A 21,976-nucleotide genomic window follows, 5' to 3' on the forward strand; every position below is an offset into this window, starting at 1 on the left:
TGATACGAATTGGGGTCCGCGGTCGCTTACAATCGACTCCGGAGTGTGTCCGAATCGGTATATCCATTCGATGAACAATTGCGCCATCTGGCGGGCAGTTATGGTCTTGTAGCAAGGTATTGTCACCGAACTCTTTCTGAGTCGGTCCATAAACACTAAGATGCTATCGTATCCATGCTTGTCCCTTGGGAACTCCTTGAAGTCCATGGTGAGGTGTTGCATAGGGTACTCGGGTATGGGTAGTGGGTGTAGAAATCCTTGTTGCTTAGTGACATTGGTGTGAGAAAGCTGGCATTTCACGCAGTTTCGTACATACCGCAAACAGTCCGCTTCCATCCCGACCCAATGATACTTTGGGGCGAGCAATTGGTAGGTTTTCCTGCCACTTGGGTGTGCTGACGACACTTGATCGTGCGCTTCCCGGATCAGTTTCGTACATAGGTCAGTGTGGCGATTCACACATAGGCGGCCTTTGTATAGGAGGAGCTGGTCGTTCATCGCGAATCCGTCCGGTAGGGGTTGTTTCGCGCGAGTCTCAGTGAACGACTTCCGATTGTCCGCACATAGCGCCTCTATTAAATTGAAGGGCACCTGGGGCTTGGCGGTGTCCATTGAATTAATGGATGCTATGTAGCTCTCGGCGAGTTCGGTGCTGATTCGGGGGTGTAGGCGGCTTGGACCTAACAATACCCTCGCCCTACTATCAAGTTTGACTTTCTGCTGCGTTACCAGGTCTTGGTCTCTTCGGCTCAGAATATCAGCCTTCTGATTATTCTTGCCTGCGGTGTACGTGATGCAGAAATTGAAGTCGGAGAGTAGCTCCATCCACCGAACCTGTTTCGCTGTGAGAATCTTGGTAGACATATTCCAACGAACGGTGATCAGTGTAGACGTCAACTCGGTGGCGTACCGAAGCCAACTCGGGCCTCCATTTTCCAAAGGCTTTCACGATTGCGAATAGTTCCTTGTTGTGGATCTCCCAGTTGATCTCATGTCCGGATAGGACGTGACTGTAGAAGCTTACTGGGTACCATCGCTTGTCAGGGTGTTCTTGAGACAGGACACCAGCTACCACTCCATCAGAGGAGTCGGTCTCCAGCTTCGTAGGCAATTCGGGGTTGAAGTGGTGAAGTGCCTGTACCGCTAAAAGTTGTTGTCGCAATTCCTCGAACGCATCCTCACATTCGTCTGTCCACCGGAACGGCTCCGAGGGACTAGTGATGGTGGTGAGGGGCTTTGCTATTTTGCCGAAATTACGAATGAATTGTCTATAGAAGCCACAGAATCCTAGGTAGGACTTCACACCCGTAACAGTGGTCGGTCGGATCCAGTTACGAAGGGGTTCGATTTTGTCAGGGTCCGCTTCGACACCGGAGGTAGTGAGAACATAACCCAAGTATTTTGTCCTGGTGACATTGAACTCGCATTTGTTCAAATCAGCTTGGAGTCCAGCTTCTCGGAGACGCTGTAGGACCTTATGCACATGGTCTATGTGTTCCGTAGGGTCCTCTGAATAGATTAGGATGTCGTCTAAGTATGCGGTACAGAAGTCGTCTAAGTATTGCATCAGGACGTCATTCATATACCGCTGATAGGTTGTGGGACCGTTCGTCAGTCCAAATGGCAGCACTTTGCACTTATAGGATCCATAGCGAGTCCGAAAGGTCGTGTACTCTTCTGAGTCGGGGTGCATCCGTATACGATGGAAGGCTTGTCTGATATCTAGCTTCGTGAAGATTTTTGCTTTCAACACCCGTCCTAGTAGTTCATCGATACGCGGGATGGGGTAGGGATCATTCCGGGTGAGACCATTTAACTTCCGGTAATCAATGCAAAATCTTAATTTGCCATCCGCTTTCTTTACGAATAGGATAGGGGATGCAAAGGGGCTGTTGCTGTTGACGATGAATCCCTTTTCCAGGTTTTCCAGCAGGTATTGCTTGGTAGCCTTAAGCTCTTCGGTGCCCTGTCGATATAACGGGGAGAAAGCATTTGGTAAAGGGGCTTCGAGCTGTATCTTGTGGTCGTATATGCGGTGGGGGGGATTCGATCCGATTCCAACTTCGAAAATACATCGGTGTACCTCCGGTGCATATGCGGAAGCTTCTGCTGGATGAGGCGGAGCGTTTCTTTGTCCTCTACCAACTCCTTTTCATGAATGATCTGATCGATTTCGTAGATGCTAGTTTGAAAAAACTCGGAGTCGTTTCGCATCATCTCGTGGTGGAAAGCATTTGCACTGATTTCGCATATATGCATGGGCGTAAACCTATGTATTAGGGTTTTCTGCGGTGGGGGAGAAACCTCCTGGTTTTGTGGTGGGTTCGATGGCGTATCGGTGATCTCTTCATAGTCGGAAGTTATCACTTTCATTTCCATTGAACGTCCGCCTGCGCGGCGTCTGTCTTCGCGGTGGATTGCGAAATCCCGGCGATTCGCATCCGACTGGTATGCAGGATGTTTAATGGACGTTTCGCGTGAGTGGTAGGGCAAGGTGATCTCCTTGCTCCAGCTAGGAGTCGGCGGGTACTCCTTTGGCCATACTAACTGGCTCTTTGCAGAGTCGAGTAGTATTCGGAAGCGGCTGAAAAGCTTCTTCCCAATTATCACATCTTGTGCTCCGAGGTCCAGGAGTACAAAGGGGCAGTTATATATTCGGCGTCCTTCGACTGTTAAGTGTAACCGAATATACTCCGATACGTGGCCTTGGATTTTGCGCTGAAATCCACGTATGGGTACAGAGTAGGGTAGTTTCCGTATAGGGCTCTGAAGCGCTTTCGACAGTCGTATTGCGAAAGGCTTGTTAATGACGAGGTAGCCGTTTGCTCCTGTGTCTGCTAGAGTGGTATCTCATGGTCATAAGGCTGGTGCTTTGGCAGAATTGATGCCTTTGCCTTGTCAAAAAGATGTTGGTAGTCTTGGTATGCTAAAGGCAAAATGACCTCCTGAGATGATCTCCAAATCTGAAGTAGCTGCTATCTCCAGGACAGGTTGGAAAGGTTTAATCCATATCAGAGATGATATATCGTCCATAGTTTGGTCAAAATCCTTGATCTGGGACAAGTTTGAGTCTTGGACCTGAATAGGGGTAACTGAGGCTTGAAGGGTTTTTTCAGTATTGAGCTCAGGATTTGAGCTAAACCCAAGCGATAAATGCTTCCAATTGATAGTTGGATCATGCCTTTGAAGCCATGGAAGACCTAGGATAACTGGGTACTTCATTGGTATAACATCTAAAGAGATGGTGTCTGAAAATGTTGATTTTCCTAGGGGAATCTCAAGTTTGAGTACTGGGGTGTTGCAGGTAATGGAACCTGAACTGATAGGAGTTCCATCAATGACTCGGAGCAACTCTGGAGTGCGTTTGGGAATTGTAGGTAACTGGTGTGTCAAGATGAGGTCTTGAGATATAAAGTTGCCTGTTGCCCCTGAGTCTATCATAGCCCTTGTAGACAACACCTGTTGTTTGAAATGGAGTTGAATAGGGATTAACAGGTGTGTGAGACTCTGAGAAAGCACCATCGACACATCTTTGTTGTCTAGGGGAGAAGTTATAGTCTCAGTTGAAGTTGTGCCTGCTAGGGATTTTTCAAGTTTTTCAGGAATAGCAGTTGTGACTGTGTCTGAGGCTGCTATATGTTTTGAATCAGCACTCCCCCGTGCTGAATAGCACTCCTGAATTCTGTGTCCCCCTTTGCCACAGTATAAACAAAGGTTGTTGTCCATTCTGTGTTTTCTTTCTTGAGGGGTAAGTTTACCCCTTTTCAGTTTTTGAGGGTATCCTGTAGGCTGAGGTGCTGGATTTGCTGTAGATCTCTTTATAGAGGCGTCTAAGTCCATAGGTTCAGGTGCTGAGTCCTTAGCAGTTGGTGTAGAGGTGTAATTGTTGAAATTTCTTGTTGGATGCCAGTCTTGGTTCTTCTCCTTTCTTCTTTCAAAAAGCCTATCATCAAGTCTGACAGCTTTCTCTATAAGCGTTTGAAGTGTTGTAGGGCGTTCTTCTTTGCTGAGTTCATCCTTAATAGAGCTCTTGAGCCCTTGGTAGTAAGTGAAGACTAAGGCTTCTTCATTCCAAGTCAAGTGAGAAGTGATTCTCCTAAATTCTGTTGTATACTGAGCAGCAGAGGTCTTTTGACATAGCTTCTGTAGCTCTCTTTCTGCTGTAGCAGTTTCGTTGATGTCTCCAAAGGTCCTGGTAAGTTCCTCTTGAAACTGGTCATAAGAGGTAATCAAAGGTGTAGTGGTATTTTGGTTGTTGCCACTAAGTCTTCTAAGATATGGCTCAAAGAAGTTGAATGCAGATCCACGGAGGTAGCTGGCAGCGAAATAGATCTTCTGAATGTCTGAGGTGAACTGATGAGGCCTGAGGGTGAAGTAGATGTCCAGTTGCATAAGAAATCCCTTCAACTTCCTCCTGTCTCCATGGTATAAATCTGGTGTTTGCACTTTAGGAAGTGCACCTGGGGTACTCGAAATAGCCAGAGGAGCTGTGGGAAGCTCTGTATGATGTGTCTGAGTTGAAGATTGTGTTGCTGAAGTGTTGGCTTGAAAGGTGTTTTCCAAATTCTCAAGTTTGTTTGCTATAGTTTGTATAAAGGCAAACAGTTGTTGCATCTGCTGTTCAGCAGTAGTTGTAGGAGCTTGGTCGTCCTCCATTGTAGTATCGAAGTGCTGCTATAGAAATAGTTGAAGCTTGAAGCAGGCAAGATGTAATGGTGGGTGCACCAGATATGAGAATCTAGCCACCCAAGGAAGGGATGAATTTACTAAGACAACACACTGTCTTAGGAAACAGAGCCAAAGGGTTGTAGCTTAGACTATTCCACAACGCAGCAATCAGGTGTATGATGTGGTGAAGTGGTTTAGACAAGTTGCAACAAATGTTGAGTCTGAGAACTCAGGGGTAAGTCAGAGGTTAGCACCTCACTGACTTTTCAAAAACAGAGAATAACAAGATCAATGCTTGGAAGCTTGGAAAAGACGTAGAAGTATGTGCTAGTCGATTTACTGTATTGCCTGCTTGCCCTTTCTTAAGGAAAGGGCAATCCTATTTATGCCAAAGGAGTGTAGTTCTCTTATTTTCCATGACTTTCCATGACTAACCAGGCTTGGTAAATGTATTAGAAATCAAGTGCGACCCACAACTAGCTTGCTAATCATGTAGTGAACGTAAGAGAATCCCATAGAACCATCTCTTGGGTTCCTAGCCTATAGGAAGTGAAAAGGAGGTCCAAGGTCAGAGTACCTATAGACAAATTATGTCATAACTTAACCAATCTTGTGGGTAACTAAGGAGCGATGACGTGTAATGAATCATAGAGGGTTGTAGAAGCTTCTAGAGCTATCGTTCATGTTCCTAGGCCTCTAGTTGGTAGAGATATGCCATGTGGTAGTATTGGCCCACCCCCTTAAGGAGGAGATTTTCTTAATAACTTGTTCAATGAGTGTTCAAATGATATGCCATGATGTATGTAGCATAAACAGATGTAGTAGAAGAGTTTGCAGCAATCGTTGAGTAGTATTGCTTCTGTTGTTGGTGTGATAAGCCAAGATATGTATGGTGACTTGTAGGTTTGAGGAGGAGATTTCTAAGTTTGCTCTTGAGTTTGATAGCAAACTGAGTGCAACGAATGTCAGTATGACACATCCTTACATGAACGGCCGAACTACTGTCTACGAACGCCGGCCTGCAATGATGAAATTAACTATACTAGAAGAGGAGGTGGTTATTCGGAATATACTTGATATGGATTCAAGAGGATTTGCACCCCGGCTTGCTGGTGTAGAAGATATGGCAAATTTTATACTCGAATCGCGTGGAGGGAGGCGCGTCGGGAAGCTCTGGGCCCACCGATTTGTACAACGACGTCCAGAATTAAAGACGCGTTTTAATCGCGTTTACGACTTCCAAAGGGCCTTGTGCGAAGATCCTGAACTAATTGGCGCGTGGTTTCGACTAGTGGAAAATATGAGGGCAAAATATGGTGTTTTGGACTGCGACTTCTATAACTTTGACGAAACTGGGTTTATGATGGGTGTGATTTGCCCTGCAATGGTTGTTACCCATGCAGATCGACTTGGCAGAGGTAAGGCAGTTCAGCCAGGGAATCAGGAATGGGCTACAGCGATTGCTTGTATCAACAGTGATGGCTGGAGTATTCCTCCATTTTTGGTAGTTAAAGGCAAGAATCATCTTGCAAATTGGTATACAGACGGCGGCCTTCCACACAACTGGGTTGTTAAACTGACAAGCAATGGATGGACAAACAATGAGACGGGTCTAGAATGGTTGAAACACTTCGACAAACATACTGCTGTTCGTGCAAGGGGTCCATATCGAATGCTGGTGTTAGACGGGCACGAGAGTCATGAATCGGCCGAGTTCCAAGAGTACTGCAAGGCACACAACATTATAACTCTTGGACTACCTCCCCACTCGTCTCATTTAACTCAGCCACTTGATGTCGGGTGCTTTAGTGTGTTGAAGCGGGCATATGGTCGGCAGATTGAGACCTTCATTAAGGCTCATATCAACCACATTACCAAGGTCGAGTTCTTTCTCGCCTTTAGAGCAGCATATCTGGAATCCATGACAGCCCAAAACGCCCAGTCCGGGTTCCGCGGAGCTGGCTTAGTGCCTTTCAACCTGCAAGCAGTGCTTTCAAAGCTTGACGTGAGGTTACGGACTCCAACTCCCTCTAGACCCTCTACTGCCAACACCAACCCTTGGGTCTCCCAGACCCCTTCCAACCCAACTGAAGCTCTTTCACAAACAACCCTCGTTCGAAATCGAATTGCCCGTCACCAAGGAAGCTCGCCAACTCCACTCTTCAGGACAGTTATTGCATTGGCAAAGGGTACGGAGCGACTAGCACATGAGAAAACCTTCTGTCTGCTGAGGTACGTACCCTTCGAGCAGCCAACGAAGCCCTTAGCAAACGCCGCAGGGCTAAAAAGGCTTGTGTCCGTGAAGGAGGTGCACTTATAGTAGAGGATGCACAGGCTATTATCGCACAGAAGGATGTGGATGAGCAGGGCGTCTTCTTATACTGAAATCCAAACTCAGTTAACAGAGGCTGAGCTGTTCCAGTCAGAGCTTGTACAAATTACTACTGCTAAGAGCGTCAGCTCTTGCATTCTCAGAGCCCTTGCAATATGTAATCGTGAAGTTGTAGGCACCAAGGAGGGGCAACCGTCTAGGTGATGCTGTGGGATCTGTGGAAAAGCTGGTCATAATGCGCGAACTTGTCAAGAAGCTATAGATATGTCTAGTTCATCTGATTCCGCTTAGTTATAGTTAATTTAATATGTTATGGTTGATTTATTGATATTCAAAGTAGAATGCCAATGAAAAGTGTCCGAGGTACTGATATGTCCGACGTACTGATAAACCACGTTAACGTACATGTATAGCGAAAGCGCCAAACAAGCAAAAGCGCCAAAATGATGCGGTGACCAAACCCCCCAACTAAATGTTAAATTCCTCAACAACAAAACATGCCCCATAAAAACGATGAAAGCCAATTAGTGCTAGCTATCCAGGCTATGCAAAGCGACCCAAAGTTACGCCTTCGAGTTGCTGCTAGGATCTATTCTGTGGACCACCGCAAGCTAGGTCGTCGTCTAGAAGGTGTACCTTCACGACGCGATATCCAAGCCAACTCACGGAAATTAACTAACCTAGAGGAGTCCGTCCTTGTTCAGTATATACTCGACCTAGCTGCCAAAGGGTTTCCTCCTCGGCTGTCTGTTGTTGAAGATATGGCAAGTCGACTACTTGCAACACGCGACGCGTCACGCGTTGGGTCGCGTTGGGCTTCAAACTTTGTTAAGCGGCGTGTAGAGCTCCAGACACGCTTTCAGCGCAAATACGACTACCAGAGGGCTAAGTGCGAAGATCCAGAAGTTATTAATGGCTGGTTTGAGCTTGTGCGTAACACAATTGCGAAATATGGTATCGATGAAGCAGATATCTACAACTTTGATGAGACTGGGTTTATGATGGGCGTTATCTCAACTGCTATGGTTGTAACAAGCTCAGACGGGCGGGCAAAAGCAAAGAAGGTACAGCCTGGTAATCGGGAATGGGTTACAGTAATCCAAGGCGTTAGTTCTCAAGGTTGGGCAGTACCACCATTTATCATTGTTGCAGGCAAAAACCACCTTACATCTTGGTATGAGAATAGTGGATTTTCAAGCGATTGGGTGATTTCTGTTACTGAAAATGGCTGGACTACAAACGAGAGAGGCATGGATTGGATTCAGCACTTTGAGAAGCATACAAAGGCCCGGAGTGTTGGTGGTTATCGCTTGTTAGTCCTTGATGGTCATGAGAGCCACCACTCAGATGAGTTTGAGGAGTACTGCAAGGAACACAACATTATTACGCTTTGTATGCCTGCTCACTCTTCTCATCTACTCCAGCCACTTGATGTTGGCTGTTTCGGCCCGTTAAAGCAGGCCTATGGTCGGCAAATTGAAGATATGATGCAGGCTCATATTTCTCATATTACAAAGGATGACTTCTTTCCTGCCTTCCACGCTGCATTTAACACTACAATGACGGAAAGTAACATTCGAGGCGGGTTCCGAGGGGCAGGGCTTCTTCCATTTGACCCTGAGAGAGTGATATCTACACTTGATCTTAAGTTAAGGACACCAACGCCTCCAAGCTCCCGCCCAGGTACTGCTCAACCTTGGGTTTCTCAGACACCAAACAACCCAATTGAAGCTATGTCACAGTCTACATTTATTAAAACTCGGATTTCACGCCATCAAAATAGCTCTCCAACCTCAATCTATGCAGCTGTTGACCAGTTTACAAAGGGTGCATCGCAAATAATGCATCAATTAGCACTGCTAAAGGGAGAGAACCAAAACCTACGACAGGCAAATGAAGTACTAAGCAAGCGCCGGAGAGCTAGGAAAACACGACTACAGCAAGGAGGATCACTTAGTCAACAAGGGGCGGAAGAGCTACAGGATGAGAGGGATGTTGTGCAGCAGGTAGAGCAGGAAATAAGGGCAAGCCGTGGTCGGAAGCCAAGGGAAGAAACCCGTGCCCGTCGCTGTGGCAAGTGTGGTGAGACTGGGCACAATGCGCGCACGTGTCAGATTGTAATAGACACCTCTGAGGAAGAGGACTCCGAGTAGTTTCAATTGATTTCTAATGTTGTGGTAGATTTATCGCAATGTTTGTCGTGAGGGTAGATAATTTTGGCGCTTTCGCTTGTTTGGCGCTTTCGCTATACATGTACGTTATAGCAAAACTTGAACTATAAATAACTCTTTAATAAGACTACCTTGCACTCTAACGAATTTAACAATAGTGTATAGGTAGATAAAGAGTATTGCAAAAGTTAATAAGGTTTTTATTTTAGTCATGTGACCCTTAATTTGGCGGTGGTGGCTGGATTCCGGTTACACCATGACCTACGTTAAACGTTATATTCAACATGAGTCGCAAAAAATGAACTTGGCACTATTAACAAATAATAAACAATTATTAATGTATACAATGTAAGTTTACTTGTACATGAAATTGATTACATTTATTTATTTTACAAGATAAGGTGGCAAAATATGCTTCGCTATCCCCCTATTCTGTCCCAGTATCGATAGGAGAGTTTCAACTACCTCAGCTCAACTCCAAACCTCTCCACCAGCTCCTTTCTGACGCGATCATGGTACTTGTTGGCCTCGTCGTTTGTCAATGTCCTCTCCAGGCTCCTGTAATTGATCCTGTAACATAGACTCTTCCTCCCTGTTCTAGGATGAGTGAACTCATCGATGGCCTTGACGTCTTCCACTGTATCACCTGCAATATCTCTCAAAATTTCCATCATATCGTTCTCGTGAAAATCTTGGCTGTTCATTTTCGTCCCGCCGCCTGCAGCAGATGAAGTAGATCGCAGCCAGAATGCTACATCTTTATAGCAGGCTGGGTGTTTAGAAAATGGAACAAACCTCTTCATGAGTGCTAGATCATCCGAGACCCCCTTGAACTGTCCGAGAAATCTCTCGTCTCTCGACCAGAACAACCGGATATCAGGGATCTCAAATAAAAGCATCGCTATCCGTTCGAGTCCGATGCCAAACGCCCATCCGAGTTGATCAGGCATGCCTGAGTTTGTAAAAATTTTCTGGTTGATGACGCCCGAGCCGAGAACCTCCAACCAGTCACCCTGCCAGAAAACCTCCAGTTCCCATGAAGGACTCGTAAATGGAAAGAAAGCCTCTACCCAACGGATTCTGAGCGGTTCCGCCGTTGAGACAGCATCAGCGTTTCCGCTGGATGCTCTTGCACGAGAGAAGATCTCCGCAACCATCAACTCCAACGATCTCTTCAAATGAGCAGAGATGGCCTCCGATTCGGCGGCGGTGTGAGGAGCTTGTAAAGGATTCCTCTCTGCGTGATGGGGCGGGTTTGGATCTTCGACCTTCATGTCGTGTTTGGGTAGTTTTGCAATATCTTCCCAGACTGCTTTGACAATGTCACCGCCTGGAACCTTTGTCCTATCCCACATGCGGGCACCTTCCATTTGGTGGAAAATCGGATAATGGCTGCGATCGATCGCATCTCGTCTGTACACATCCGCGCTTATGAGAAATCCTTCGCTTTCGTTCCGGCGAAAGGTATCTGCTTGATGCGCGCTGGTATGGGTACGCAGCACGGTATCTTTGTTGACATAGTAAGTGTCCGTTTTGCTTCGGCCTGGGTGGTCTTGGGCAAATTCGAGCGAATCGAAGTTTTGATGTGTTGTTGCGACAGGAAAGAGATTGTTATGGTACTTGTATGTAGGAGCAGGAAAGACCGACTCGATTATTTGGCGTGTAATGGAGATGGGGTGGTCCTTTTCCAGGTGCAGCTGGCGCCCAACGGCGGTATAGATTGTCGAAGGGACATTGTGCCACTCGTCCGTTTGATATTTCTTTCCCCCAATTTCAACGGTTTCAGGTATTTTGAAGGCTTGTGGGAGCGGGGTAGGTGCTGCAACTAGAAGTAGCACCAGTTAGTACATTGACGTCAACGCAGACGGAGGAATAAGATATACCAGTTGCGAGGCGCCTACGCCCCAAGCACACATTAACACTGGATCTACTTGCTGTGCCCCCCAGCCCTATGATAATGCATAGCACATCACTGCCGGCACGTATTGGCGACCTGGTCACCGAATTAGGTCGCATGGCTTGACCTTCAACGGACCAAAGTCCAATCACTACGAGTATTAGGATAGGTATAACAATATAATATCTACTATTGACGTTTCTATGTTATCGCGATAACATTTATCCGAGACCGGCCTTGAATTAATTTAGGGGACCCGAGAGCCGATCGGAAATATTAAGCCGAGCGAGATGGAGGATTGGCGGTGCCTTGACTGACGTAGTGTGGCTGATTTCGAATCTCCGATTATACAAATATACGAAATGCCTCGCGTGAACCAATTGGCAGTATGACGTCCTCCAAGGCCAACCAGGCGAAGCAAGAGCTGTCGCGGAAGCAGGCATGGGATAGAGCCCATATTCGCTACCCGTTCTGGTTTGGAGGCAGCGCGAGTTGTTTCGCCGCATGCGTAACGCATCCGCTGGATCTTGGTAAGTTGAGCTGGAATCTTTTATATATATTTATGTGCTAATTTCTCAATAGTTAAGGTACGTCATATGCGACGTTAATGCGCGAACGCAGAAGCTCCGTACTCGGAAACCCCCCAATCTAACTTCAAGTCAAGGTCCGCCTCCAGACTCGCAGCGCCAATGCCCCAACTACCATGATCGCGACGTTTGGCCATGTCGTGAAGAATGATGGATTCCCAGGACTGTACCGTGGTCTATCCGCGTCCCTCCTCCGACAAATCACCTACTCAACGACCCGTTTCGGCGTTTACGAGGAGCTTAAGGCCGCCGCTACAACCCCGACATCGACGCCCTCCTTCCCTGTACTAATAGCCATCGCCTCTGCTTCTGGATTTCTCGGTGGATTTGCAGGGAACCCTGCTGATGTCCTGAACGTCCGCATGCAGCACGACGCAGCACTCCCAGCTGCTGAGCGCAGGAACTACAAAAATGCCATCGACGGCCTGATCCGCATGACCCGCGAGGAAGGATGGAAATCCCTATTCCGCGGCGTCTGGCCCAACAGCATGCGCGCTGTCCTCATGACAGCATCGCAGCTCGCCTCATACGACGCTTTCAAGCAAGCCTTGATCGTGCATACCCCTCTTACGGATAACCTGACCACGCATTTCACGGCCTCCTTTGTGGCTGGTTTCGTGGCTACGACGGTCTGCTCTCCAGTGGATGTGATCAAGACCCGTATTATGTCATCGACGGAGAGTAATGGCGTGGGGAAGCTGCTGAAGGATGTGTGTAAGTCTGAGGGGGTCAAGTGGATGTTCCGCGGGTGGGTCCCAAGTTTTATACGTCTGGGCCCACATACTATTGCGACGTTCTTATTCTTGGAACAGCACAAGAAGATCTATCGAAAGGCCAAGGGGCTTCATGATGTGAACCTGGCGTAATGATGGTGGTGAAGAGAAAGGGTGGCCGCAGGCTCCACTCCTGTATTATTTACACACAAGGTCTGGCGTTTGATCTGAAAGAGAGGCTTAGAGTTTAGTGGCCACACCACACGCATTGCATATATCGGCGTTAGTTTAGATACTTTTGTATAGACGTCAAGAGGCACCATATTGAATAGACATCAAAATGTGTTATATTATGTGCCTATTTCTCCTAATCGACGTGCACTTAACGTAACACCTTGGATCCGCTTCATACGCGTCCAATAAATAACCTTTTTGACGCCCGCTGTCCATGCAATGAGTCTTGGAACTGTTGGTACAATGTAGTAAAGCGGCCTCTGGCCTGTTGCAGGCCAGAGGCCGCTTTACTTCAAACTGGGCCATCTCTGCAAAAGATGGCCCAGTTTGAGGTTACTCTGCCCCCGTGGCTGATTACCTCTTTCTCTCAGCAGGTTACCAAAATGGTAGCAACTTTGCTACTGAACATCATCAGTCCCACCCACTCGGCGCTGCTGGCTGCCCGTAGGGGGTCGCTCCGTATGGAGTAGCAGCACCCTGCCCTCCCCATGCGCTCGCATTTCCTCCATTACCATACGGAGTCGTATAACCTGCATCACCCCAACCAGCGTTCCCACCAGCAAATTCTGGGCTGCGAGGTGCAAATGAGTCGCCTCCGTTCATGCCATTCTCCATGCCACCGCCATCACTCAAGCCCGCGATAATAGTCGCAAGCTTCTGTTGAAGGACCTTGATGCCTTCCTGGACAACCGCATCTGGCTCCAAATTTCCCGCGCTCTCGAGCTCGAAATAAAAGCTACCAGGTACGGCATCGTAATCGAAAGGCTCGCCTTCTTGAGCTGGCTCCTCCCAGTCGGCGTATTTAGATTTCGGCCTGTATGCACGTTAGATTTCGCTTCTTCACTGATCATCCTGTCCAGCGGTGATAACATACCATTCCTTAGCTGGATCCTCCTCGAACCAAAGATCCATATGGCGTAATTTGTTATGAGGATCATACTCGAATCCAACCGCTGCGGTTGGTGCCCACTTTGCATGCTCTTTCGCAATCCCTTTCTTGGCAATGCACTTCATCTTCAGTTCTTGCCCTTTCCTGAGTTTACATATGACTGGTCCATTGCCCCCCTCATCCGTAAAGATAGGATTCCCCACCCAGGCATTAGCCTTGAGCGAGTCAACCACCAGGTCTCGGGCGTAAACTTTCATGATTTCGTCGCTGTCGCATTTCGCGTTCAGGAACAAAGTGACGCTGCATTGCTCGCAGTATTGCTCGCATTCGCAATCCCGAGAGTAGTTGACATCCGCGGCATTCTTCGAGTTGAGGGGGATGAGACCGAGACGGTGAGCTAAGAATTCATCGGCGAGGACAGAGGTATTTGCCTCCACTTCGACAAGATCGATGGCCATGGTGGGCACCTCTGCCAAGATGACACGGCGAAGGGAGTTGGCGAAGGACAGGTCGACATTGGAGAGCTCAAAGTCCACCCTCAGATTATCCGCCTAGGTTTTCGAGTTAGCAGTTACGGCGCAGATGGAGCGACAGCTAGCAGGGAGGATGCTTACATCGGATATCTTGACCTGTGGTCCAACGGCCTCATCCAGATTCATGGGATCGTAATCCATCTTGCCTGTGCGCGCGGGGTCACGAGCGAAAGACTAAACGGGACGATTGGAGCAGTGAAGCTATGCAGAGTCGCAAGCCTACAAAGCCTCCGCCGACACCTGCGTCTTGCGACCACAAGGGAAGCTGAGGGGTGGATCAGGGCCGCAAGTATTGGTGATGGAAGATCCGGTGGCTTTGCAACTGTGGCTGCCGCAGTCGTCGTCAGTTGCTGTCGTGTGGTGGTGGGATAGTGGAGTCCTAATGGTGTTGATATCGTGAAGAGTAATATGAAGCTGCGCCGACTGAACAAGGCTGTCCACGATGCGCTGAATAGGCGTCTAGGTTGTGCCTAGCCTAGGCGCGTGCACGTTCCTTTACACGTTAAATTCCATTGTCACGTTGTCACTGTCACTGTCACGTGCTTTGAATTCACTACACAGTCACCACCTTTTACGCATAACTTACTACTGTTTTTCAAAGAGACTATGATAATATATCAGAGGAAGCGCAGAGCACAGGAAATTAAGAACAAGTTGTCTTTCTAGGTGTTCATTGTAAGGCATCATTTTCTCTTACTACTTAATGCTGTACCTATATCTAGTTGATGTTAGTCCCGTGACTTGGCGCCGTGTACAAGTGTACCTTAGAGCATGGCGGGGGCGCAGCAGCCCACCCATGACGCTTGCTTCGGTTTCGCTGTCGCCGACCACTTGCCACCGCCCCCCCCCGCCGTCCTCCTTGACTCGATCCTCAACAATTTGCTGCGGCTACTGGACTTCCCAAAAGCCGTAGAGAAAGCCAAAACGGAAGGACGGAGCGCTGACAGACCTCCACCATACCCACCACCCTCGTATATATTCACTCTTCCTCGCCCACCTTCAGTCAACACCTTCAGAAATCGGATCTGAGATCTAGACAACAGAAGCAAATCCCTGCGAACAAAACCACGAATAAACCCACATACCAGCCTTACTAGGACTACTTCTCTCACCACACTATAACACAACATCTACACTACAAGCACCATGACGACCCAGTCAAGTCCAGAGTCCTCGCGAGCATCCACACGCTCACGCACCCCTCTCAGCCTCGATATTTCCGCAGTCCCGGCTCTCCAGCAGCCTACTCCTCCATCCAACACCCTCATTATCACAAACCTGAACGGCCTAGAAATATTCCGACCCGATAACCTCCAAACGATCAGAGAGCTCATCAACTCCTCAGCACCAATTCACTCTTGGGCACCTCTCAAATCATTCCGCCGCATCATCGTATCCTTCTTTGAGGAGGAGTCAGCAATCCGCATACGACAGATCCTCGATGGCGAGTCCATTATGGGCGAGTGTGTGAGGGTGTATTTTGGCCAGCCAACATCCATAGAGACAAAAGACGAACACCTACCCCTGCCGGACGCAGGCAAGCTCTTCTTCATCTCTCCTCCGCCATCCCCACCACACGGCTGGGAGGTGAAGCTTGAGGACGCACCAAACAAGCAAGTCCACGCAGAGGATTTGGCAGAGGCGCTGGCAAAGCTACACCACAGACCAAACACTGATCTCCCATCGTCTCCATTGAGTGAAACCGATGGCGAGGGCCGGAAACGAAGTGGCAGCACTACAATGATCTACCACCCGCAAGACCACGGCGATAGCCCTGCACTGCCAGCCATCGCGGTTGAGGATTTCACCGACGAGCCTGAGTCAAACAGTGATATGGATATCGATAGGCCGATTTTGGCCCACACTTCGAGGCCGCCCGTCGAGCTAATGTAGGGTGGCTAAAATTGGCATTTTAATTTGGGCGTTGAGTGAAGCATGGCATTGGGGGCATTTTATTGGATGGCGTTAAGAGGTGACAAACTAGTCAGGGCGATTCCCAACTATGAGCTGTAGTCAACTATGTTGGCCGTATCGGAGTAATAAAATATATATAATCCGGACTATTTAACTTACCTGTTTTTTAATTTGATGTCAGTGACCTGCCACCCGGTACGAGCTTCACCAGAGCAAAATAAAATCATGACACAAAAGTTTTCTCCGCTCTTGTGAAAGAACAACTTCCCTAGACGTAATAGTAGATGGAACAAGTAGATTAAAGTTCTCAATTTTCATATACATTGCATCTCAACCTAGGTCACAGCTAGTCTATTGATACACCTCTCTCGTTCCCAAAACATTCGAACTCTATCTTCCGTCTGACCAGACATTTACAAAGTATCAGTGAGAAGCTTGTTCATCTTCGAGATACGGGATGAAACGCTGAGGTCGATGGTGCGGTCGCCAATCTCAACAACGAGGCCGCCGAGGATATCGGAGTTGACCTTGTTGGTGACCTTGAGCTTCTTGCCCTGGCCAACGTACTGGGACTTGGCAACGGCAGACTCGAGGCGGGTGAGGGTCTTGTTGTCGAGAGGCTAGTGTTCCAGTCAGTTTAAATCCACCCGTAGCTTTATCGGGAAGGGGGAACATACAGTAGCGCTGGTGACAGTAAGCTCAATCTCGCCCCTGGCGGCACCCATCAGCTCGCCAAACTTGGTGCAGACACCTTCGAGGAGAGCTAGGCGGTTGTTCTCGGCGAGAGTGTTGAGGAAGTTCTTGACGGTGTCGGCCTTGTCCTGGCCACCGGTGTGCTTCTGGAGCTCAGCGATGATGGCGGACTTGTCCTCGGAGGTGAGGGTAGGCGCCTGCATGATGTTGGAGAGCTTTGGGTCCTTGACATAGACCTCCTGGAGGGCGCTGAGGGCCTTGGCCACGGTCTCGAGAGACTGCGTCTTCACGGCAGCAGTGTACTGTGGGAGGTAAATGTCAGCATCGTCACATGCATTATGGGCTATCAGGCCGCCGGGCGATTGGTATGGCCAGCCATTGATTCATGGGTATGGTGTTATAGAGATGAATTGACGTACCAGAGCACTGGCATAGGTGCCATCGAGGCCATAGAGGGCGACAGGAGGCTTGGTGTCGGCGCTGGAGGCCGGAGTTGCGTACGAGCGGATTGCCGGCTGAGCGGCGGCTCTGCGCACAATTGTCACGCGTGTTGCTGAGGTGTTCGCAGCCCGAACAAATGCCCTTGAAACGTTCATCTTGATGACTGCAATTGAGTGCCTGCGTGGGGTGGAAGTAGTCGTCGGAAAGAGATTCGATGGCTGTCGTCCGGCTACACCCAAGGTTTTCGAGGTCTTGGCGTCCGGTCCCAAGCCGCATTGACGCGCTAGGTTAAATTGGGAACATGGGCTTGGCGAGGGTCCAGATATTACAATTAACATGAATTTAGGATCAGAAAACACTCAAAAGCATGTTGGTTCTTCATGAACTATGTCGTTCAACGGGTAACTGATTTAGTAACTACAGCGAGCACTGAAGTTGTTCGCGTGGAACGCAACGGTCTCCCATTGCGCTATAAATCCTCTTGGTCAAATAGGGAGAGCACGTTATCCACCGCGGATCATGAACAACTCATTCTGCTAATACGCCAGCAACCCCTCCTGTAAACGCCATAATTCCCTCTCTACCCTTCCTCATAACTCCATTCTGCCGTGCTGTCCTAATCACTCCTGAGCATACTCTCGACCAGGTCACCGAGTGGACCCCAGAAATCCTTGCCGCTAGCTAAGTTGTGCTCATCAATAAAAAGCACGTAGTGCTTGAAGCTTGTGTTCAAATGGGCCTCTAAACCCAGCTCTCTCACGACAGGGTAGTGGTGGCAATATATGTGTGCATACACTCGGTACATCCTCTTGAAAACCTGTCGAATCATCGATGGGAACGACTTTGGGAACGGGACACCTGGAACTATCAGTAGCTGCATTGCTAAATATGCCAAAATAGGTACACTCACCAATACGACTTGGGAATACAGCCTCATTGTCGATGTTGCTCTGAACCCATACCATCAGGTGCTCGATGTAGGTCGGGGCAGGCATCTTGGTTGGCCGTTTATAGTTCTCGGAGTCTTGCCAGAGGTATTCGAACCTGTCTCTCGTCAGAGTTATTATAAACCTGGGTTTATCGACATATTCACTCGTCTGTGGCTTTCATCTCTGGGCAAGACTGTGGAGAGCAGAACTCTGTTATCGACCCATAGAGTAGATTGATGTGGTTATAGAAATCGACCACTACATGAGGAATTAGTCTCGTAATATTTGCAATATCAAGGAGCGCATGGCAACATACTGTTGACTGCAAGCCATTCGTTCTCATCCTCCCCCTCTGGAAGTTTTACGATCTTCCGGAGGCTGCCACCTCCCAGGGTTGCTTCGGCATACTGACGTAGTTGGTAACTACTCGTTCCCTTCGTTGCGTTCCTTGGTCTGAACTGGTTTCGGGTTCTTTGGTTACTATAAGTCTCTTTATGTCAGCTGAGAGAAATGTATATAGCAGCTTCGGGTCTTGGGGAAAATAGCTCCGGCCAGTATTTCGCTGCACCGTCTCAGACAGATGTTTGGTTGCAAATATAAAATAGACGTCGAGTATCAAATATGGATATGGAAAGGCATATTTGAATGCTAGGGTAGTACTGACACGGTGGTAATGAAGGAAGTCATCTTGGTTGCCCGCTTGGTGGGGTGAGCCCCAAAATCTAACATCCCAGCTGTTAGCACAACAATTTGATAGTTGAACAAACTCACTCGAGAGCAAAGGAAGATAAAGACGCGAGAGGTGGGTAAACAATTCCGAGGGGAGTTAAATACCTTGAGCAACTAGAAACCTCAGGTCCTTCGTTCTTGGATTTTTGAGCGGACGTGGGTGAGTTGCAGCTCTGTTTACTTGTGAACCCCCCTGCCGGACTGAGCAACAATCGTACGATAGACGGGGGTCGTCCCTTGCGCCTAACATATTAGGCACAAACCACTCGAGCTGGTCCGCTCGTACCTCACGAGGTTCCCTTTATCCTCTTTAACAATGGTTGCGTCCCTTCCTGCGTCCCATTATTCATAATTTCTTGAATAATATAACTATGTTAATTTATCAATTAAATCCAGCGCGCCTCCAATTGCATCCATGAGCGCCGTCACAAAGCTTCTTCGAGTGGAAGGAGCGATCTTAAACAGACCCCTAAGATGCCTCCGCCGACTTCAAACATTCGAGTCTGCGTAGAGTGGTCACAATCGACAGTTTTCGCAGGCGAGGAAGTCGGATGCAACATAACATTTAAGAATATTGCCGCCATACCAGGGATCCAACGCATACCGGCGAACCCCTCTGGAACCCACGGACCGTCTCCGCTAGGAGAACGGCACCGAAAGACAAAGACAACCACCTCCTCACAAATATCAGATGGGCGGGGAAGAGCTAGCAATGTCTCTAATTCACTCTCCTTGCCCAACAAACGTGGGCATCGTTCAGCATTATCTCTGAATGTTCCAGCGCTAGGAAATTTCCAACAGCCCGATACACGTCCAGGAAACGACAATATCTCCGAGGCCGCCCCCCGAAGTAAAGGCCATAGTCACCGACGATCCGTTTCAATCATATCCTTGGGAGCGAATGATACCGCCCGCAGTGATATCTTAGGCTCAAATTCAAATGAACCGCCCCGGGTTCCATACAGGCGGCATGGGAGGGCAGCCAGTCTGCAGATTGTGCCTCGTCGGCCATATCCAAATGGCAATGGTCCCAAATCAGCATCAGCATCAGCCCCGCCCCATAGGTCGGCAACTCAGCCATCACCGCTGTTCCAGAACCATTCATTATCGGATATATCGACTTTGCGAGGGGAACTTGAACCACATAGAAAGTCTACCAACAGCTTGAACACCCTAACGTCTTCGAGCGCACCTGCTGCACAAAGATTTAGGCCTGCCAGAAGACAAGCATCTGCATCACCTTCCCAACAAGGCTTTAAGTTTCCTAATACTACGTTCCGATTCCCGGCCACCAGTGGTCCAGGAGTTGATGAACAGTCGCCGCTGGAAGCTACAGAGAATGACCAGAATGGGTCTATTCATAGCCCAAAGGCGTCCAATAGCCTCCTTTACCCTCCATCCAAAGATGATATGCCTCCTGGACGGGACCCAACCACCCTCTCGGCTCGAATTCTCTCGCCTATGAACAACAACGGCGAGACACCCAGGAACAGTGGCGAGTTTTACTCTCTGAGTAACAATTCAACCGAAACATTAGCGTCCGAATATATTGCTCCACGGGCAGGGCTCCTCGGATCTCGTTCGGACCATGCCCGCCAGGTTTCAGCAGTCTCTGACGTAAGCCAGTACCGGCCTACAGTGGAGAGTCTCATGATGGGTTATGCACAAATCCAAGGGTCTTTCACTCTTGATGGCTCCTTGATCGACCAGGAACCATTTGAAGAAGTCAAGAGGAAAGGCGTCGTTGGTGGCCAAGGAGGTGGCGTGATTGGCATCGAAAAAAACAAGAGAGAAAGCGGTTTGCTCCGCGGATTTGGCTGGGGCAATATCACCGAATCTCTAGGTGGTCTCCTGGGTGGGAGCGACCTCAGTAGTATCAGAGATATGCGAGGAATAGCTAACTCACGACCGGTCCCTCTTTTGTCGACTCCTCAGTCCATACTTTTTGTTGACTTGAGACTGGCGCCCGAGGAATCAAAGTCTTTCCAGTACAAATTCAAATTGCCCAGAGGGCTACCGCCCACGCATCGAGGAAGGGCCATCAAAATATCTTACCAGCTAGTCCTCGGAACCCAAAGGCCCGGAGGTTCAAAAGAACAGCAAATAAAGTCTGTGGAAGTGCCATTTAGGGTACTTGGGAGTGTGAATGATCGTGGCGAACTCCTTGGTCACGATCTCATGTCACCATATATAATCTTAAAAGACCAAGCATCTATTCGGTCTATTTTGGATCGGGCAACTGGCACTGTGGAACAATCATCCAAAACACCGGTGTCAAATAAGAAAGCCCAATCGTCACACGATGAATTTCTCTCTTATGTGGATGACCTATTAACAACGCCTAACCAGCAACCAGACCTTTCGCTCCTCTCTCCAACAGCAAATTTGCAACGACGTCGACTCTCAAGTATACCAGGACCTGCGTCAGCAAAAGAAGCTATAGACATGGCAATACTACGAAGTAATCTTGCAACGGACATGCAGCAGAGTGCAAATCGTTTCGAGATCGCTCGCGGCGGGCAAAGGATTGCGGTTGTCATGCTTGCTCGACCAGCATATCGCCTTGGAGAAACCGTCACCGCTATTATTGAGTTCGCCGATGCAGAAATCGCATGCTACGCCGTGCACGCGTCGCTAGAATCATCTGAAAAGGTAGATCAGTCGATAGCGTTGCGGTCAGATGTCAGTATAAACCGCGTCACCCGCAAAACGCACGCCTCGCACTCAGAATCAGCATTGTTTGCGAGAAGAATCGTGTTCTCGCCATCGATACCCGTAGCTGCAACACCAAGCTTCATCACCAGTGGCGTGTCCCTGGATTGGAAGATTCTAATTGAGTTTGTAACTCCACGTGTCGATCGCACAAGGGAGGGGAACCCTACCTACGACTCTGAATTGCTTGAAGAGGTTTCGCGGGATGATCGTGGCGCTGTCTTAGCAGCAGCAGAAATGTTAAACTGTGAGAGTTTTGAGATTGCGGTGCCTCTGCGTGTTTATGGCACGGTAAGTTCAAATGACAAAGAGGGCGTGGAAGAGCATAAGGTATGAGGATAACAGATGGAGATGTAGCGTATGGATATCATCAACCGGTCCCTAGAATAGAGTAATTAATGCCTTCAAGGCGGATTTGATAGAAGTTATTACTACGATACTGTATGTCTACCCGTGATATTTTGTTGCCAAGGGAACCAGAACTGTGGATTAGATACCAGCAAATCGTTATCCAACAACCTCAGGTTTGGCTGT

General features: G+C 48.5%; 7 protein-coding genes across 7 annotated transcripts; 3 read left to right on the forward strand and 4 right to left on the reverse strand.

The window, feature by feature from the left end:
- Nucleotides 1–9,486: 9,486 nt before the first annotated feature.
- VC83_03791 (uncharacterized protein) lies at nt 9,487–11,383 on the reverse strand. The gene is made up of 2 exons (XM_024467434.1): nt 11,055–11,383; nt 9,487–10,996 (listed from the first exon to the last, which is right to left on the reverse strand). Exons 1-2 carry the CDS (start codon nt 11,185–11,187, stop codon nt 9,633–9,635), a joined length of 1,497 nt encoding a protein of 498 aa, XP_024324787.1. The 5' UTR covers nt 11,188–11,383; the 3' UTR covers nt 9,487–9,632.
- Nucleotides 11,384–11,596: 213 nt separating this feature from the next.
- DIC1 (Mitochondrial dicarboxylate transporter) lies at nt 11,597–12,713 on the forward strand. The gene has a single exon (XM_024467435.1). The coding sequence runs from the start codon at nt 11,772–11,774 to the stop codon at nt 12,519–12,521; it is 750 nt and encodes a 249-aa protein (XP_024324788.1). The 5' UTR covers nt 11,597–11,771; the 3' UTR covers nt 12,522–12,713.
- On the reverse strand, nt 12,699–14,592 carry RPB3 (45 kDa subunit of RNA polymerase II). Its single transcript, XM_024467436.1, has 3 exons — nt 14,106–14,592; nt 13,477–14,042; nt 12,699–13,416 (listed from the first exon to the last, which is right to left on the reverse strand). The coding sequence occupies exons 1-3, from the start codon at nt 14,163–14,165 to the stop codon at nt 13,014–13,016; spliced, it is 1,029 nt and encodes a 342-aa protein (XP_024324789.1). The 5' UTR covers nt 14,166–14,592; the 3' UTR covers nt 12,699–13,013.
- Nucleotides 14,593–14,736: 144 nt separating this feature from the next.
- VC83_03794 (uncharacterized protein) lies at nt 14,737–16,208 on the forward strand. Its single transcript, XM_024467437.1, has one exon. The coding sequence runs from the start codon at nt 15,171–15,173 to the stop codon at nt 15,915–15,917; it is 747 nt and encodes a 248-aa protein (XP_024324784.1). The 5' UTR covers nt 14,737–15,170; the 3' UTR covers nt 15,918–16,208.
- A 143-nt stretch (nt 16,209–16,351) lies between these two features.
- ATP5 (ATP synthase F0 subcomplex subunit OSCP atp5) lies at nt 16,352–17,227 on the reverse strand (the record flags this gene model as incomplete). The annotated part of the gene is made up of 3 exons (XM_024467438.1): nt 16,352–16,558; nt 16,616–16,933; nt 17,051–17,227. The coding sequence occupies 3 exons, from the start codon at nt 17,225–17,227 to the stop codon at nt 16,352–16,354; spliced, it is 702 nt and encodes a 233-aa protein (XP_024325109.1).
- A 461-nt stretch (nt 17,228–17,688) lies between these two features.
- MOB1 (Mitotic exit network component) lies at nt 17,689–18,067 on the reverse strand (the record flags this gene model as incomplete). The annotated part of the gene is made up of 2 exons (XM_024467439.1): nt 17,689–17,930; nt 17,983–18,067. The coding sequence occupies 2 exons, from the start codon at nt 18,065–18,067 to the stop codon at nt 17,689–17,691; spliced, it is 327 nt and encodes a 108-aa protein (XP_024324785.1).
- Nucleotides 18,068–19,044: 977 nt separating this feature from the next.
- On the forward strand, nt 19,045–21,863 carry VC83_03797 (uncharacterized protein). The gene has a single exon (XM_024467440.1). It carries the CDS (start codon nt 19,205–19,207, stop codon nt 21,776–21,778), a length of 2,574 nt encoding a protein of 857 aa, XP_024324786.1. The 5' UTR covers nt 19,045–19,204; the 3' UTR covers nt 21,779–21,863.
- The last annotated feature ends 113 nt before the right edge of the window (nt 21,864–21,976 follow it).

The sequence above is a fragment of the Pseudogymnoascus destructans genome (genome assembly GCF_001641265.1).
Source record: "Pseudogymnoascus destructans isolate 20631-21 unplaced genomic scaffold scaffold_8, whole genome shotgun sequence".
NCBI classification, from domain to species: Eukaryota; Fungi; Ascomycota; class Leotiomycetes; order Thelebolales; family Thelebolaceae; genus Pseudogymnoascus; species Pseudogymnoascus destructans.